The following is a 19,730-nucleotide window of genomic DNA, read 5'->3' as shown; positions in this document are numbered from 1 at the left end:
AACCTTTAACCCAGGCAGTCCCTGCTCAGGGTGCTGTTGACTTTGACACTGCATCTGTGCACAACTTTATACTGACTTTGAACTCTACAGTTACAGCTGCTTTACTCTCCACAGAGCTATAAATACTCTATCTAGATTCAAATAGTTTGACTCTGACATATTGATACTGCATTTTTTACAGTGTAGACAGGTTACTTCAGTATGACTGTGTATGTGGTGGTATTTAGTCTGTAGTATTATTTACTGACTCATTCATTTGTAAATTACAGTGATTATTTGTCCTTAAAGTATTCAAATGCATCATAATGGCTTCATAAATGGTTTCATAAATGGTTTCCAGTTTTGTGGTATCTTTTCTCTTCGTCTCCATTGTATTCAAATAAATCCCAGACAGGACTCTGCTGCTTTCTCCCAACTTTAGTCTCCATGTTTCCAGGTAGAGTGAGGACCAGAAGACGACTGGAAACCACAAGTGAACACAAGTGACGGACCATGAAGTACTGTATGGTGCTGCTAGCTAAAATTGCTAGAGTGAAATAAATCGCTTTTGTATCAATCCAACATCGACAAAGATGAAAACGAAGGGAATTGTATCCATAATTTTTTTTATATGTTATAGTTAGTTTTATGAGCACAAAATACAGTTTCAGTTAGTTTTTTTTCTTTTAATTATAGTTTTTATTTATTTCAGGTAACGAAAATGTTTTTTCAATTCTAGTTTTGGTAATTTCGTTACTTTTCGTTAACGATAATAACCTTGGTTGGGATCCACTCATCTTTATTTTTGGAGTGCTTCCTTGCGAATTTTTGTGTGAAGAAAACATTTTTTTATTCAAAATTCTGTGGCAAAAAAAGATGATAACTTTGTGTTGGTGTAAGCCATGACCCCTACTGTTGGACAATGGAAAGAGTGAGTCATCAGATTATAAACAACAATAAACAACAGCAGAGCTCCACCTGACCATGGTCTGATTTAAGACGAGCTGGAACCCATTAATGACCTGTTTTGGACTGACTTTATAAGACATTAAGATGGTTTTGCATCATATAGACATTTATATGTTTGGGTTCATGAAGGTAAAAGGGTGTGTTTCTGGACAATTATCAAAGGCTGTAAATGTATTCATTTTTTATTTTACTTTCTATTTATTTTCTGATCCCCGACACTGTCATAACAGTAAGGTTCCACTTTGCCCAGAGGTTCTCTGTTCAGGTTTATTTGCTGCTGTTTGCTGTGCCATGTAAAGAACCAAATATGGTAACTTCATTAACCTTGATTTTCTACATAAAACCAAAGAAATAAATTTGATAAAAGTAAGAAAGTCTTGTTCTGTTCTCCACTAACACACCAAGGTTGGAATTTAGAATTTCAGAGTATTTCTATGAGTGAACTGAGGGTTCAAGACTCACAGTAAAGCTAAACTCAAGTGTAGAAATGTGTCCTAATGTTAATTTCATCTTAGTCTGAAAAGATGTGAAAGTGGTAAGGAGTCATACTTCAAAATGAAATGACACTAATGCAAATATACTGGAAAAAAAGAAGAAGAAAGGAAACAGTCACAGCTGAATGCATCAGCAAACACACAATAAAAAGGATCATCTCAGTCTGGGAGGCTGCCAACGTCAGAGTTTTAAGTTTTAAGAAACTGTTCTATTTATTTATTTAAGTTTTTATCAATTTAATTTGTTTTGATGTAATTTAATCTAGTCACAGTGTTCTTTGCAGAAATGAAGGCAACACAGAGGACAGTGGAAGGTGCCTCAACAATAAAATATTGACGTTTTGATATTTGTAAAAAAAAAAAAAAAAAAAAGAGAGAATTATGGTGAAGAGAATGACAGGACTGAAGACTGACACCTATGAGTACTGAGCCCATTTAAGACCCACTGTACAACAAGAAGAGGAGGACGTACTACAGGGGGGTCAAACATGCGGCCCGCGGGCCAAAACCAGCCCGGCAAAAGTTCCAATGCGGCCCGATCAGTGCAAAAATAACACAGAAGATATTAACAGTCAATGATGTTGAACTGGTTTTAGTTCAGGTCCCACATTCAGACCAATATGATCTAAAGCAGACCTGGACATTGTAAGGCCCGGGGGCCACATGCCAGCTGACCCTAACTGGCCCATGTGAGGTCATTGGCAAATTAAAAGTCAGTGCAATATATCATCATAATAGACATAACCAATACAACGCCACTGCTTTTATTTTGAAGGATCTGCTAATTTACTGTTTTTTTTCCCCACACATACTTTCTGCACTTGAATAAGGCTTATGCACTGATTGGTTTGTTGGTCAGTTTCAGCCCATGAAGATGTCAGCTAACAGCAAAAAAAGAAAGACTGGTTCCTAATGCAGAGTTTTTCACAAAACATGGACTTGTAAGTATTTCTTTTCTGAAGTCAGAGGTAAAGAAAATGAAAAGGAACTGTGATATGCAAACAAACAAAGCTGGATGCATTTATAGTTTTTCATGCAAAGTTAATGTGGAGCTGGTTTTGCACATTTTTGAAAGTCTTTTTGTGAATATTCATTAAATAGTTGTATTCTGTGCTCTACATTTTCATTTTATTATTTTATTGTTGCATTTACTGTTTTTGTATTATAGTAAAGTCTATATATATATATACACACACACACACACACACACACACACACACACACACACACACATATATATATATATATATATATATATATATATATATATATATATATATATATATGTATATATATACACACACACACACACACACACACACACACACACATATATATATATATATATATATATACATATGTATATATGTATATACACATATATATACATATATACATATATATATATACACACACACACACACACACACACACACACAAAACCTTTAGTAACAGGCAGAAAACTGTTAAAACTGCACTTAATTTTCTGTAGATATTTGAGGTTGTTCATATTTGTTCAATTTATTAACATTTTACTATTAAAGGATAGTTTGTAAATGTAAATATTCTCATAAAATAATATTACTTTTTTCACATTAACAAAATTTGGCATCATTATTTATAGCAATTAAGTTTCCTATGGGGCCACATGAGGAACTCTGACAGTTGTTAAGGGCTGGAGCAATACATTTGCAGCTCTCCTTAATATCTCTTTCTCTCTCTCTCTCTCTCTCTCTCTCTCTCTCTCTCTCTCTCTCTCTCTTTCTCTATCTATCTATCTATCTATCTATCTATCTATCTATCTATCTATCTATCTATCTATCTATCTATCTATCTATCTATCTATCTATCTATCTATCTATCTATCTATCTATCTATCTATCTATCTATATATGTGTGTTTGTGTGTGTGTGTGTGTGTGTGTTTCTCTCCTGTTACTTTAACATTAACAAAATTTGGAGTCATAGAGCGGCTGTGGCTCAGTTGGTAGAACAGGCCGTCCTTTGACCGAAGAGTCAGCGGTTTGAATCCTGACTCTGACTGTCCACATGTCGAAGTGTCCTTGGGCAAGACACTGAACCCTAAACTGCTCCCAGTAGGACCAGGCAGTACTTTGCATGGCAGCAGCCGCCTACTGGTGTATGAGTGTGTGTGTGAAAGGGTGAATGTGAGGAATTGTAAAGCGCTTTGGGCACCATTAAGGTGTAGAAAATGTGTGATATAAGTTCAGTCCATTCACTCTGTTTTGTCTTGTTTTGTTTGTTTAGGAGCATATATTATGTGTGTGTTTATTTATTCACTCATCTTCTGTTTCCCCTTTTGGGAACTTCTAGTATACACAGATGTATTTCATTGTACCTTGTTTGAAATGTACTTGTATTTGAAAAACCCCAATTTTAAACAAACAAAAAACAAACAAACACAAAGCAAAAACACTGCAGTACTGTGGCTGACCGGCAGAGTGCGCCATTGTCCTGCTGTTCTTCCACAGGCTGTTCGGCCTTTGAACGGTCGTCAACAGGAAGTCAATCTGAGCTGAAGCTGTGAAGGCGCCGAAAGCTGAACCTAACACCGGCTCAGCCCACTGTCTGTGGACCGGGGCTGTGGGACAGAGACACTGGTGGACCGGGGCTGTCTTCTCTTCCCTTGGACAGACTGAGGACACTGGGTCGGAGCTGACTGCTGGTCCGGGTCAGAGGGTTCTGTGTGCATCTGGAACTGATCCAGTCTTAAAGGTGAGTTTGTTCTTGTACCTGCTCAGTCCGGTTTGGAACCCTGACCCTAACCCGGTCCATGTCTCTGTCCGCATGGTTCTGGTTCTGGTCCACTTTCAACGCCTTCAAACACTTGGAAAAAGCACCGGATCCAAACACAAATGTGTGTGTGTCATACAAACTGCACCACAGGAGTTTAGACTCAGTAAAAATCCAAAGAACAGTCATTTGGAAAAACAGACTTGTGTTCATTTCCAGCAGTAGGTTTGTCAAACTGCACATTCCCCCAGTCCGGTGTCAAAAGGCAAAAAATGACAGTGAAAAAAGTCCAGTGTTATGTAGAGGTGTTAGAAAATATCAGTTTTGTAACATATTGTGATATTTCATTTCACGATACTGTGTTGCTATTAAAAAGTACTGTGTTGATATTTTAGGTGTTTATTCAAATGCAGACATGGCGGAGGTTCATTTTTGTTTTTTTGTTTTTCTTGTTTGTTTATATTTTATTTATTATTATTTAAAATGGTTTTATTAAATAATGATTATTTGAAGGATCCTAAAAGCACATTTTACTGTCTGAGAGGCAGATTTTGTTCCTTTGGGAACTAGAAGAATTAGATTTTTTTTTTTTTTTTTTTTTTTTGTGATATAGCATTAGATCCTGTTGTGATCAAATAAAAATGTGTTCAGTATTTGTACATATTTCTGGTGTAATTAAATTCTTCCAGGAAATAATCTTTTTTTAAAAAATTGCCTTTTTAACAGTATCATGATATATCGTACTGTGATCCTAGAATTGTGATTTGTATCATATCGCCAGATTCTTGCCAATACCCAGCCCTAATGATATGATGAAAATGTTTACATCTAATCTACAGAGTGTCCTTAAAAATCTGAATAAAATGAAAAACCTGAAAGGTCTTAAGAAACATAAGTGCAGTTTGAACAATATTCTGCCTCAGTTTATTATTTCCACATGTACATTATAACTGACAGATCCCAGTGGATCTACAAATACACCAAACATTTAATAACAGACAGAATATTGGTCCAAGTGCTTTTACTTCTCTTATTTGTGGTTGTCCAAATTTGATCAGATTATTCACATTTTTTGTGAAAGGATAGTCTGTAAATGTAAATATTTTCATGTAATTTGACTTTTTTTTCTTTTTTTTCTTTTTTTTTTTACACTAAATCAAAAGGGGAAAATATGGAGTTGTCATTACTTATAGGTTGTTATGATAGTATTTTACTGGTCTGATCCACTTGAGATCAATTATTCTGTATGTGGAACCTGAACTGGAATGATTTGAACATCCATGATTGTTAATATCTTCAGTGTAGTTGTTGTATTTCACAAATTCATCCCACAGGCCAGATTGGACCCTCTGGTGGGTCGGTTTTGGCCCGTGGGCCGTACGTTTGACACCTGTGTCCTACAGAGAGCATTAGATTAGATTAGATTAAATTATATTATATTATATTAGATTAGATTAGATTAGATGAAACTTTATAGGTCCACAACAGGAAATTCTTTGGTGAAGGCAGCAACAGGATAAAATACAAGAAAACATCTGCAGCACAAAATAGTGCAAAAAACAACAAACAAATGAAATAATAATAATAATAATAATAATAATAATAATAATAATAATAATAATTGCAATATGTCAGATGGGAGACAAAAAATGAAAAATTCTACAGTTTTTTTTTTTTTTTTTTTTTAATGTTTTTAGTTTTTTTACAGTTTTTTTTCTCACAAACCAGTTGTTGTACTTTGCCAAAACCTGGTAAACACTGCTTGGTTCCAAACAGGTGAATGTTGATTGTTTTTTCATTTTTGGAGAGTTGATGAAGTCCAACGCCTCCAAACCATTGACTTCATCTTCAGCTTTGACTTGATGAGTGTGAGGAGGTTTCGGTTCTGCGGTGAATCAGTGCAGACAGGGCTGTTGTTACTAATGCGAATTTAAAAGACTGTGTTTGAAGTGGAAATCCATGGAGAATATGTAATAGAAACTAAACTAGTCCACCCTAATATGAAGACAGTAGTGATGATAAACCTGGTTTATTCTCAGCAAAGTGATGCCATGCACATGTGCAATTTCCTAACAATGTTTCATCACTGTGTATGTTTCCCCTCCTAACCACTTCCATTTTTAGAAGTTATTACATACATGCTTTCAGTAAATGCATGCAAATTTTCATGCAAACAACCCCCCCCCCCCCAAAAAAAAAGTTAATGTTACATATTTTATATTATAGAAATATTGCTGTTAGTTCTGTTTTACATACATGATATTAAAAACTCACTTTTTAAATTAAATAAAGTATCCTCTACCATGAGTATATGTCTGATTATGATTGATTATGTCCTCCTATGTTCTAGGCATCAAATTTATTTTATTTTATTTTTTTTAACTTAAAAAGTTAAATTCAAGATGCCTCAGTGTTTGGACGCTCCACTCTTCCATAAGTCAGTTAAAATTAACCCATGATACAATCAGTGTGTTATTTTGCCATGATAAAAATAATCATTTGTATTATATTTTGGTCCACAAAACAATGATTTCATGTTTGAAATGTGTTTTATTTAAAATATTTTAAAAAACCAAACATTTTTAAATGTTTTTTTTTTTAATATATTTTATAAATTTGAAAAGCAAAGTATATATAATATATAATATATAGTATATAACAGTAACAGAACAATGTCAACATCTGTTTGGTTAGTATGTGAGAGGGTGAATCTTAATATGGAATGAATAAATGTAGAATGAATCAAAGGTTCAGAAATTCCATTGAAAATGAATGTGGGTCATTTTGACCCACCTATGGAAGGGTGGGGTCATCATCATCACCTTTCACACCTGGTCAGGGGCAGACTGGGGCAACAAAACAGCCCAGGAATCTGTACCTGACCGGCCCACTCTCCTGGGGGGCGTAAAAATGTCATGTCCCATAAATCATTGATATTATTTAAGTTTATGTAGCACAAATCAGCCCACAACAGAATAATTAGTGTTTGACACACAGACCTTAGGCTGTACACACGTCACTCTGTCACAGCAGATGAATGTGAACAGCTGATGTTGTGTGGATTCGTTACTGGTATTATTTGAGCAGACGTGGTGTATGAAATTCTGTGCATACTTTCTTTTCTTATATTCATCATTTAATAGGTCTTATGTGTTTTATTGTATTTTTTTTGTAGTTTTGTTTGTTTGTTTTTTTTCTCTCTCTCTTCTGCCCAGTTTACTCAGTTCTGGTTGTAGTTTTTGTTTCCATTATATTTATCACCATGGTTGTTACTGTTTGTATTGATGATACTTTCTTGTGAGGGTCTTCGACACCTTCTTCCTTCTTGCTCCCCCACCCCCACCCCCCATGTCAGGTCCGGTATCAAAATGTTGTTCAACAACACTCATAATAAAGTCAGTAGAATATCAAGTGGAGCTTCATATACTTTATGAAGTTTCCTTTGGCAAAGCAAATTTGTGCAGCACCAAAAGGCAGCCAGACTACCATTCTGCTGTTAGGATGCTGGACAAGACAAGTTAAAAAAACAAACAAACAAACAATGTTAGTATTTGCAAGATGAATAAGTCACACAATAAATAAATAAATAATAATAATGATAATTCTGAACATAAATCACCTTACAGAGTTAATAATTTTTGCAGAAGCTCACTTTTCTCTGCAACACCATCTGTTATTGTGTCATTTTCTTGCATCTTCAAAACATCACGCTGAGTAACCATGACCATGAAAGCCCCTGAGACCGTGGACTCTGGCTGTGATTGGCCGAGACAGCCCAAACATTAAGTGAAAGGGGGAAAGAGGTGTGACACACCCATGTGGACCAACGTTATCTGGCCTGTCACTGGTGAAACTAGCCTATAAAACACTGGAAACCACATTAAAGGCCGTCCGCCCAACTGCACCAGTACTCTCCCTGTTGTGGGGCACTGGGCATCACCTTTTGGGCCGTCTAGGCTCTGGCAACAACAGTTTTTTTTTTTCCTCTCACCAGCCGCACCGGCCCACTGACCCAGCGGCCCACTGGGAAAACTCCTGGTACCTCGATGGCCAGTCCACCGCTGGCAGGGTAAAAGACACACACAAGCCAACTCCATCTTTCTCCATCTTTCATCTTTCTCTTCTTCGTTCTGTGTATGTGGTTTTCTACACACCAGTTCCATGTTTGCTGTGGTCTTCCCCTGCCTCCTGTTCCCTGTGGGTTCCAGTCTAGTGCTTGTCTTGCCATGTTATTGCTTGGCTTTCAGAGTGTACGTCAAATCCAGCGTCATTTCTGCAGTCCGATTTCTTCTTCTATTGGTTTCTGTCCAGTTCTGTTCCACAGTTTTTCATTTGTGTCCTTGTCTTACCATTTGATTTTAAGAATTGTTCTCATGCATTGGTAGACAAGTGCCTGGACTTTCTTCAGGACTGTCTGTGTTGTCTTCCATGTTTCACAGTTGTTCAGCAGAACTGATTTCACATTTGGATTTAAAGGCCATATCTTTGTGCGTTGTGAGATCTTTCTGGCTTTCCAAACTTTTGTTAATTGGGTGAATGTTGTTGTTGCTTTGCTGATTCTTTCATTTATATCAACATTTGCTCCGCCTTGTTTGTCAATGATGCTCCCAAGGTAATTAAAAGATTCCACTTCTTCCATTGATGTTTTATCCACTGTGACTGGATTACTTGATGTTTTGCCTAACTTTGGAATTTTGGACTTTCCTGGATGGATTCGTAGGCTGACACTCTATGAAAGACGGATCAGTTCATCTGTCTTTGTTTGTATCTGTACATGTGTATGAGACAGTAGCATGAGGTTGTCCGCGAAGTCTAGGTCATCAACTTGTTGCCATGGAGTCCATTTTGTCTTCCTTTGGTTGTTTCCTTCAAGACCCAATCCATTGCCTGGATGAAGAGAAACGGTGACAGCAGGCATCCTTGTCATACTCCTTTCTGTACATGAAAAGATTGGGAAAGTTTCCCTTCATGAAAAACTTTGCTATTTTTTCCCTGATAGATAGCCTTATCAAGGGTGACAAGTTTCTCTGGTATTATAGTGTCTCATGAGTTTCCGTAGTGTTTTCCTGTCTGTGCTATCAAATGCATTTTCATAGTTGACTAATACAGGCGAGTTCCACCCTACAGACTGTTCCACAGCGATACACAGGGTAGCGATTTGGTCAACGCATGATTGGTTCTTGCAAAATCAGCCTGGTTGTCACGGAGCTTGTCCTCTGCGGCTTGTTTGATCCTCTTTAAGATAATTCTACTGAAAATCTTTCCTGGTATGGACAAGAGTGTTAAGCCTCTGTAGTTGTTACAGTTGCTTTGGTCTCCCTTCTTTGGCAGTTTGATCAGGTGTCCTTCCTTCCAATCCTTAGGTATTTCTTCTTTCATAACACATGTAGTATGTCAACTGTTGTTGTTACGTCTGCTTTTAGTGCTTCTGCTGGTGTGTGCTCAGGTCCTGCAACCTTGTGTGACTTCAGAAGTTTAATTGCATCTGCTACTTCCTCTTTTATGGGCGGATCTATATCTATTGACTGGTCTTTTCTTCCTGGGAGAATGTCTGGCTGGTTGTCTGGGGGTGGTCTGTTCAAAAGTTGACCGAAGTGCTCCCACCATCAGTTTAGTTGTCCTGGTCCAAGATAGTGTTTCCTTCCCTGTCCTTCACCGGCAGAGTGTGCTTGCTCAGTTTCACTGAGAGAGTCTTGATTGTTTGGTGAACAATTTCATGTGTCAGCGGCTGCTTTCTCTGCCTTTTCAGCTAAATCTTCTAAGTACCTGTTCTTTTCCTTCTTGATGGAGTTCTTAACCTCCCAGTTTGTGCTTAAGTACTCTTCCTGTGCAGCTTGTCTTTTGACACAAGTGTGGCTGTTGTTGACTTTTGCTTTCAACTCTCTCTGTTTCCTTATCTTGTTCAGGGAATCCTGTGTGATCCATTCATTACTGTTATTCGTTTGTGGTCCAAGCACCTCCTGGCAGGTTGTGTTTATGGTCTCGTAGATCTCAGTCTCAGGCCTTGAAGAGTTTGGCATTTGTTTGTCAGTTCCTGCCTAAATCCATTTTGTCTTTGCTGGGTCATTAAGGAGACGTACTTAGAACTTTAGGCGACTTCCAGTGTTGACTTGGCCATATCTTCTTAGTTTCAACCTCAGCTTTGCCAGGATCATGTGTTAGTCGGATGCAACATCAGCTCCTCTCATTTGAAGCTTGGGGTAGTAATACAACAACTACAATCTCATAAAATCTAGAAAAGGTAAGTCTAAAAGGTAAATGGTATTATGTCCATAACATGTTTTTTGAGGAATTCATGGAACTTTTCATTACAAAGATATTGCAATAAAACAACCTCACCAGGTCATTTTTGACCAATTTGTTAATCTAAGGGTTAAATAAAGGTTTGACTGATTGAAAAACGTGCAGATTTGAATTCTTATTACATTTGCAAAATATCTGAAGAAACATAGGATATATTATATATTAGTCAGAAATAACAGGTGAAGTTTCTTAAAAAAAAAAAAAATAAATAAATAAATAAATAAATATATATATTATATATATATATATATATATATATATATATATATATGTATATATATATGTATATATAATACATTTTATTTGTATAGCGCTTTTCATAGAACTCAAAGACATTTTACATGCAGCAGAAAAAGACAGAAACCAGGCACATTAAAAACAGATTAAAAGCAGGTGCAAAGGCAGGTATACAAATATAAAACAGTTAAACATTAAACATTAGGATTAAACATTAAAAGCAATCTTAAATAAGTGAGTTTTTTAAAAGGGATTTAAAGGTGTTGGGGTCGGAGCAGTGTCGGAGAGGAGGTGTTATTACTCTTCATATGTGAACCTTTCCCATTCAACACCTTCCATTGGTGTTCACACTATCTGTTTGCTAGAGAGAGCTTCTTCAAATTGTTGTTGTCAATGTCAAAGCAGGTTTATCAGTGAAAGCTATGAGGATAGACTTGTTTGTGACATTAGTCCTGCCTCTCACAGTGTTTGAGAAGTCTATGCACAAAGGTGGCTTCGAAGGTTTTTATAACCAGGAACTGAAATAGAAGCATTTCTATGAATCCAAGAAGCAAAGCGTGTCAGAATATCTTGGCTGACTTGGTTTTATCTTTGTGGTTTGTCCATTCAACATCTGTTTTCTATTTACTGTGAGTGTCTGGAAAGACTTACTCATATGAAGAAGGTGACCGCTTTAACGATGTCCTTTGGCTGAGTATGTGAGCACTGAATACTTACACACTTTGAAACACACAAGGGTTACAAAAATAGGAGTTTTCTGGGAATGAATGACGTGTTTCAGTGACACAGTACAGTAGACTGAGAAAAGAAAAGAAAAACAAGCAACCGTGTTAAAATGAAGAATCAAGAGAAAAAGGCAAATATTGGCAATATTGGACATAAAGGTGAAGAATCTAAACAAAATGAGGATGGGTGAAGAGAATGCAATACAGAAGGAAGAAGAAAGAAAGCAATTCCTTAGATTTTTCTTGTTTTGTCAACTAATGTGAGTCAGATGTTTATTTGTTGAATCTGCCAGAAACAGACAGATGGAGGTGGAATCGAAGGATCAACCAAGGGTTATTAAGCCCACCACTGTTTTGAGGCCATGGTGTCATTATGGACCATATCCAAACTGATCTGTGTCAACTTGTTTAAAAAAAAAAAACTTTGATTTGACGTTTTATTCAGTGGCTCTGTGTGGGTGGGGGTGACTCATGCTTGGGTTATTTTGCTGAACACAGATTAAATCAGTGTCCAGTTGGAAATCTTTTGAAACTTCACAGTAAAAATGTGACACAGTCCCTTTGACGGTTGTTCTCGGATCCAACATGACTAATGTGTGTGTGTTTGTGTCAGGTTGGATGTTGGTGTGTGATGGCTGAGCTTCCATCTGGACTCCTGGAGGCATGTGTGGTGGTCGGAGCGCCCAGTGATAAACTCCGAGACATTTACCAGGTACATCCACTGCATACACATTAACACACACATTCAGAGTATTCACATCTGTGTGTCACATTTAAACAGTCATGCAGAGTATAGATGTTTGCAGCTTTGTGGCTTCTTCTGCCAACATAGACTCATCTAATGGATCATTGGTAACCCTGTCATGATCCAGGAAATGGCCAGTTAAAGGGTAAAACGTAGGGATGCACAATAATTGTTTTTTTTTACTACCGATAACTTAGTGCAGGGGTGTCAAACTCATTCGAGTTCAGGGGGCCACATACAGACTAATATGTTATAAAGTGGGCAGGGCAGTAAAATAATATAAATAATAGGATAAGAACGGATAAATAATGATGACACCAAAGTTTTCTCTATGTTTCTGAGTGAAAAAAGTCAAATTCCATAGTGAAAATGTTTACATCTACAAACTCTACTTGAACATAACATGAACAAATATGAACAACCCGAAAATTCTTAAGAAAAATAAGTGCAATTTTAGCAATATTACACTTCAGTTTATCATTTACACATGTGCATCATAAGTTACAGATCACAGTGGATCTACAAATACACAAAACATGTAGTAACAGGTTGAATATTGGTAAAATTCTACATACTTCACTTAAGACATTTCAGATGATTGAAAGTTTTTGTAAAAGGCTAGTCTGTAAATGTAAACATTTTTGTGTAAGTTTACCTTTTTTGCACTAAAACAAAGAAAAAAAAAAAATTTTGTGGTTTTCTTTAATTGTAGCTTATTATGACAGTATTTTACTGGTCTGACCCATTTTAGATTGAATTGGTTGATTTTAACACCAGTGATTGTTGATATCTTCAGTGTACTTTTCGCATTTCATAAATTCATCCCACGGGCCGGATTGGACCCTTTGGCGGGCTGGTTTTGGCCCCTGGGCCACATGTCTGACACCTGCGACTTACTGCATCTCATAACCAAAACCGATACCAAACAACAATAGTTCCCATAGTTCCAGTTGTTTTCTTCTTGTCAGTATTAAACTTCGTTAATAGTCCAATAAAGGCTTCTCCAGAACCTAAAGCCTCTGTCTGCTTCAGATGGACAACAGTCCACGGGTTTTCAGTTCTATTTATGTCACAGACAGAATTTGGTGATCAACTGTTGCTGTTTTCAAACATTCACCTCCGTTCATCTTTGTCTCTATAATGTGTCCATATGGAGAGGACAAGGCTGAATGTGGATAACATCCATTAAACTGGGGTTGTGGTTGGGATTTTTGTAGAGGTAAAAGTGGGTGTGGCTACCAAGGTTGTAATAGTTTTGGATTTTTCATTATAGTTTAGTTTTATTTAGTTTTGACTTTTTTTCTCTAATTCAGTTAGTTTTAATTAGTTTTAGAGCAGGTTTGTTGTTTTATAGTTTTTGTTTGGTCTAAATGCTTAGATTTAGCATTAGTTTTAGTTAGTTTAGTTTTAGTTAAGTTAGTTTTTCATATCTTTTCTCTTCTTCTCTGTCATCGTATTCAAATAAATCCCAGACAGGACTCTGCTGCTTTCCCCCAACTTTAGTCTCCATGTTTCCAGGTAGAGTGGGTACCAGAAGACGACTGGAAACCACAAGTGAACACAAGTGATGGACCGTTAAATATCATATGGTGCCAGCAGCTAAAATTGCTTGAGGGAAATAAATCAATTTCATATCAATCTGACATTGAAACAGACGAAAACGAAGGGAATTTTATCCATAATTTTTATACGTTTTAGTTAATTTTGTAAGCACACATTACAGTTTCAGTTAGTTATTGTTTTTTCTTTTAATTATAGTTTTTATTTATTTCAGTTAACAAAAATGTTTGGACAATTCTGTTTTGGTCATTTCGTTAGTTTTCGTTAACGATAATACCTTGGTGGTTACAGATGTCCACACCTACTTTGGTGCTGACTGGTCACTGTTCTGGGGCATAAAGCTACGTTCAGCTTTTTTGACATTAAGTGTTTTCAAATGTCCCTGTTCTTCTGCTGCTATCGGAGCAGAACAGACAAAACAACCACTGGATCTGCCTCTGGGTCTGGACCTTCCTCTTGGTCTTACATCTGTAACAGTGTAAGGAACTGAAAACTCTTTGACAAACAATGGACTGATCCACACCTCTTCTTCTTCTTCTTCTTCTTCTTCTTCTTCTTCTTGGTTTTTATGGTGGTTGGCATGGCAACAACGTGCACTGTGTACCGTTGAAATTTTTTCAGTATTGGACTGATAATTATCGGTGCCGATAGTTATTGTGCATCCCTAGTAAAATGGTTATCAGTCCTTCTACTTTATTGTAACTGATTTGTATTTCAGCATGGCCACAGATTTACTATGTTTCAAATACAGACGCTAGTGGCTCTGCTGTGAAAACACTGTTAAGATTAGAGAAAGAGGACGTCTCTAATAAATGTCAGCTAGGATAGTTTTCTTATCAGATGTATTTTGAATTGGCCTTTGTCTCCTAAACACCTAGAAATGAATGTACAGTATGAACACAAAGTACATTATAAACATATGGTGCAAATTACAGATTGAATCAAACCATCTGAAAAACTGTTCAAACTTGGTTTCAGATCCATCAGCACAGTAAGTCAAATGAACTCCCCTCATTGGACGCGGAGGTGCTGCAGGTTCATGCCCCGCCCTTTGTTTCTAAGGAGACCAACTCCAGTCAGGTGATTGGTCCAGCTTTTAGCCGTGTCCAGAGGAGGAGGAGCTTCATTAGAAGGTAAAATAATTTAGTTTTTTAATTAAGCTCAAAGTTTGCTCTAGAAGTCCAAAAACCATACCCGTTCATTTAGAATGAACTTTATAGGGATTTGTATCATATTAAATTCAGAGGTAAATGCATGTTTGTTTTGTTATTTTTCCAGAAAAGGCGAGATCGTGCTGCAGAGCCTGTGTCCAACGGAGAATCAGCCAGTCGAGCTGAAGTTTCCTCTGTGGCTGAAGACATCAGCGTTCCAAAGGATCTGGACCTTATCGCCCTGCCACAGCTCTGTTTCCCTGGTAAAATGGTTTTTACTCTGACAGTCATGGCAGACACAAATAAACAGCATCTGAGGCCAACACACTTGTCTGTTTGGTTACCGTGGAGACACATGCAGGTTTTGGATGAGAATCCCATCCCTGTTTCTTCAGAATGTACCACGTCAAAGCCTGGTTTACTGCTGGTCTTCATTAATGTCATATCATGATAATTGTGTGATTGCTGAGTCAGTAAATCAGCAATAATTGTTTACAATAATAATAATCATAATCATACGTCAGTATGATTTTTGTGTCACTACATTGCATACATTGTGTTACTGAAAACATTCAACCACCAAAACATGCAGCCTGTTAAAGCAGCGTCTGATTTCATCACAGTTTTTTGTCCAGATGTGTCCAACCCCAGTCAGATCCTAATTCTCTCTACTCCATTTGTCTGTCTGTGCTTCTGCACCTGAGTCACTTCCCTCACAGTGAACACCTTCGTAGATGACTCCATCATAAACACAGTCCACTTGTTTACAGAACAACACAAACGGCACTCAGGCCTTTTCAGAAATTTTCTTACAAAGTGCAATTGTGGAATGTGAATTCCCTGCGGCAGCAGTTTGTCTGTTGGTGAGTGTTGAACTCAAATGTGTCCTTTACCTCCATCCACCGACTAGACCCATTCTGGAAAACAACCCTGGTGGAACCATCTGGATTGTTTCTTGTCTAATCTGTGAGAATCTGCTTTCACTTGGTTGCTGCGTGGAATTTCCATATATATGTGTGTGTGTTTGCATGACATTCAAAAGGGTTCTCAGAGAAAGACAGAATGGCATCTGTTAAATTTGAACACAGTGATCTCTCAGATGACACCACCTTGAGAACCATCAATACCAGTGTTTCCCAAAACTTAAGATGATGTCCTCAGATAAGTCTAGTTTGGTCCACAAGCCAAAGGTGTTCAGTTTAGTGTAGCGGGATGAAAGTTGAAATCAGAGAATTTAGATTTACAAAGAAAATACTCAAACCCATTGTCAAAATTAATTAAGTCAGTTTAATGTAAGTTTAATAGTTTAATATTCATATTAAAATCAATATTTAATGGTTAGTGTTTTCCATTAACTTCTTTTTTCATTTGAGTTTTGTGCATTTTCAAAAATATTTCCTTCAAAGTGTTATAGTAAAGCATTCAAATATATGTTACATTCACAGAATTCCATATGTAAAGGTTCTGTGATACAGGCTTAAAACACTTAAAAATACGTCAGTTATCTTTTATAATGAAGATGCTATCTATTCATTTAGCATCTGTTCTCTGAGGACAGCTGAACAACTATCTACAAACACATCAGATATTATTTATGTTATAGTTTTTGTTACGCCTCACGTCTATGCTATTTCGGTGAATGAAAATGTTTGTTGGTTGTGTATTCACAGTTTCATGTTGCTTTGTCAGGTTTACAGTTGTTTTGTCCCTCTTATAACATGAACCTGACATATATTTTTACTTCTGTTTCCATTTGTCCAGGTGGTCTTCACTTGTCCAGTGAACAGACAGAAGACACTTATCACTTTTTGGTTTTCACTGACTTGTTTGGGAACCGTACCCATGGAGTGGTAGTGCAGTACTTCAGAGCTGTTCAGGTAAGAACACGCTCATGTGATGAATTTATTTGATATAAACCTAAAGAAAAAGGATGTTCTGTCCTTGGAGTGCACAGCTTTGATCGTGTCTAAATCCTTGCTTGTCCTTTGGTTTTCTGTCGTGTCAGGAGGGGGTTCTTCACAATGGCCATCGGTGGAACTCGTCTAAATGTCGTCTGTTTGTACCCTTCGCTATCTGCGTCATCTCTAAGTTTCCATACTACAATGCCCTGAGGGACTGCTTGTCATGGTAGATACATCTGTTTCTGTGGAGCTAAAAGATGAAAACATCAGTAGTTTGAAGCCCTCTGTTTCTCCTCATCTCTCCTGCTTCAGTCTCCTGGTTCAGTTACGACCTTCCAGACAATCTGACTTTGAGGAGACGGTCAAGGAGTTTTCAGCCAAACTGTCGCTGGTGCCGTTACCGCCTCCTGGACAGCTCCATGTGGTGAAAACCCCCAGCATGTTCCTCTGACTTTCACCTCACCTGTCTTCTCCTTTCTGTTTTGAGAATATTCCTGTGCTACATCTTAACAGTAACGTGCATATATGTGTTTGTGTTTGTTAGTCGTTCAGCCTCCGTCCACTTCAGGTGGTTCTTCCATCCAGGGAGGACCAGGACAGCCCACTTATCGACATTGACCTGCATCTTCCATTCCTTTGTTTCACACACACGAACCTGCTACTGGTAAAGAAATTTAGAATGTGCAGAAGACCTCGATAAATGTAAATAGGCTATAAAACACAATATCCTTAGTTGATTTAGAAAACCAAGACTAGCGTATTTTCTTCTCGGTTTGATGTGAAAAAAATATTACATTATGCCTCTAAATAATGACAACTTCCAATTTTTGTCTTTGTTTTAGTGCAAAAAATAACATTAAATTATGAAAATATTTACATTTACAAACTATCCTGTAACAATAAAATGTGAATAACCTGAACAAATATGAACAACCTGAAATGTCTAAAGAAAATTAAGCACAATTTTAACAATTTTCTGCCTGTTACTCAGTGTTGAGTGTCTTTGTAGATCTGATCCATAATGCACATGTAGAAATGATAAGTTGAGGAATAATATTGTTAAAATTCCACTTATTTTTCATGAGAAATTTCATTTTTTTCAGATTATTCACATCTTTTTTTGTTTGGATAGTTTAGAAAAGTAAATGTTTTCATAATTTAATGGGGGTTTTTTGCACTAAAACAAAGACAAAAATTTCGAGCTGTCATTATTTATAGGTTCTTATTGTGCTATTATTTTACTGGTCCGGTCCACTGCAGATCAAATTGGGCTGAATGTGGAACCTGAAAGAAAATGAGTTTGAGACCCCTGCCCTAGTTTATTATAATCCAGTCCAGAATGTGCATTATTGTGCAGTTAATTGTGTCACACTCTGGTTTATCTGTAGATCCTGTCGTGCCTCCTCCAGGAGCAGAGGATGGTTTTCTTCTCATGCGACTGGTCCAGACTCACTCTAGTTGCAGAGAGTCTACGTTGTACCTGCATGTCAGTGCACAACCAATACTAGTATATATTTTACTCAGTCTAAATAAAGTGTCTGTAGTTTTTCTGTGCCCATTGCTTCATATGTGGTGTTTCTGCTTCAGCCTCTCTCCTGGCAGCAGCCTTATGTTCCGGTTCTGGCTCGAGGGATGCTGGACTTCCTCATGGCTCCTACTGCCTTCCTGATGGGTTGTCACGTCAGTCATTTGGAAGAAGTTGCTGCAGTGAGTACAACTACCATTCACCACCATTAACCCTCAGACGTTGTCTTATCAACATCAAGTTTACATTTGGACTTTCTGGATGTAAACCTTATGAATCAACATGATATGGACAGTACTGACCTTTTTCCTGATGACACTGGGCCTGTTTACATGACCATAACAATCCAACAACTGGCAGTAATCAGATCATTGTAATAATCAGATCTGATGCGTTTGTTTAAGAAATGCGATAATTGATAAACTCTGGTTTAGACGCTCCAGTCCATTAATGGATTTCTTTCGAGTACGTACACACATAGTGATGGTAGAATCAAACTTCCTGTTATTGTCATCCGCTCTTGTTTGCCTACATAACTTCCATTTTGTACGATTTTGATTTGGCACATGTGCAGACGTAAAAGAATGAAATAAATCAGGTTTGATGGCATGCCAGCAGTGCCAAAATGAAATATATTAATACATCATTAAATAAAGCCTTAAATGTGTCATCAAGTAATTAAAATTGGAAATACATACATTAAATAAATAAATACATCTATCAGTAATTACTTATGTTCTCCCCGTGTCTGCATGGGTTCTCTCTGGTACTCTGGCTCCTCCCACCATCCAAACACATGCACTGATAGGTTAATGGGTTAATCTAAATTGTCCATAGGTGTGAATGCAAGAGTGATTGTTTGTCTCTGTATGTTCAGCCCTGTGATGAACTGGTCACATGTCCAGGGTGAACCCCACCTTTGCCCGTAAGTAGCTGGGATAGGCTCCAAGCGACCCCCGTGACCCTAGTGAGGATAAAGCAGGTTCAAAAAAATGAATGAATGAATGATAATTACTTAAATGTGACATGAATTAATTAAATAGCAATTTAAGCATATATAATTATTTCACTATTTAATTAATTTTTCACCTTCTACTTGTTGTGATACTGTGGTCAGACATACCTGGATTAATCAGTGTGTCCAACAATGAAAGACAGGAAATAAAGGAGGTGCCTTAAGTTCAGGAAGTAGTGGGGCTGTGCATAGAGTCCATTGCTTTTTAATATATTTTATTTTAAACAGATCTACTGAGGAGGAATCGTGTGTCCAGTCCAGATCATATGATTTGCTTCTAACATGAAAACAAAATAACATTATCAAGATAAAGCTCACATTGTGTTTATTTTTCAGAAAAGTATTTCTGGCCTTTGTTCAGTTCAGTTTTGTC

General features: G+C 37.2%; 1 protein-coding gene across 1 annotated transcript in view; it reads left to right on the top strand.

Annotated features, from left to right (window-relative positions):
• Positions 1-4,055: 4,055 nt before the first annotated feature.
• Positions 4,056-19,730, top strand: part of dennd3a (DENN/MADD domain containing 3a) — a 59,728-nt gene continuing 44,053 nt past the window's right edge. Inside the window, 11 exon segments of the mRNA XM_030146768.1 lie at positions 4,056-4,177; positions 12,074-12,172; positions 14,744-14,897; positions 15,042-15,179; positions 16,678-16,793; positions 16,922-17,043; positions 17,130-17,241; positions 17,362-17,481; positions 18,206-18,287; positions 18,290-18,303; positions 18,405-18,524. Coding sequence (XP_030002628.1) covers positions 12,092-12,172; positions 14,744-14,897; positions 15,042-15,179; positions 16,678-16,793; positions 16,922-17,043; positions 17,130-17,241; positions 17,362-17,481; positions 18,206-18,287; positions 18,290-18,303; positions 18,405-18,524 — 1,059 coding nt within the window. The 5' untranslated portion in view covers positions 4,056-4,177; positions 12,074-12,091.

Source organism: Sphaeramia orbicularis, chromosome 11 (assembly GCF_902148855.1).
Source record: "Sphaeramia orbicularis chromosome 11, fSphaOr1.1, whole genome shotgun sequence".
In the NCBI taxonomy this organism is placed as follows: Eukaryota; Metazoa; Chordata; class Actinopteri; order Kurtiformes; family Apogonidae; genus Sphaeramia; species Sphaeramia orbicularis.
The sequence above is the reverse complement of the archived record's forward strand: the minus strand, read 5'-3'. Positions and strand labels throughout refer to the sequence as shown.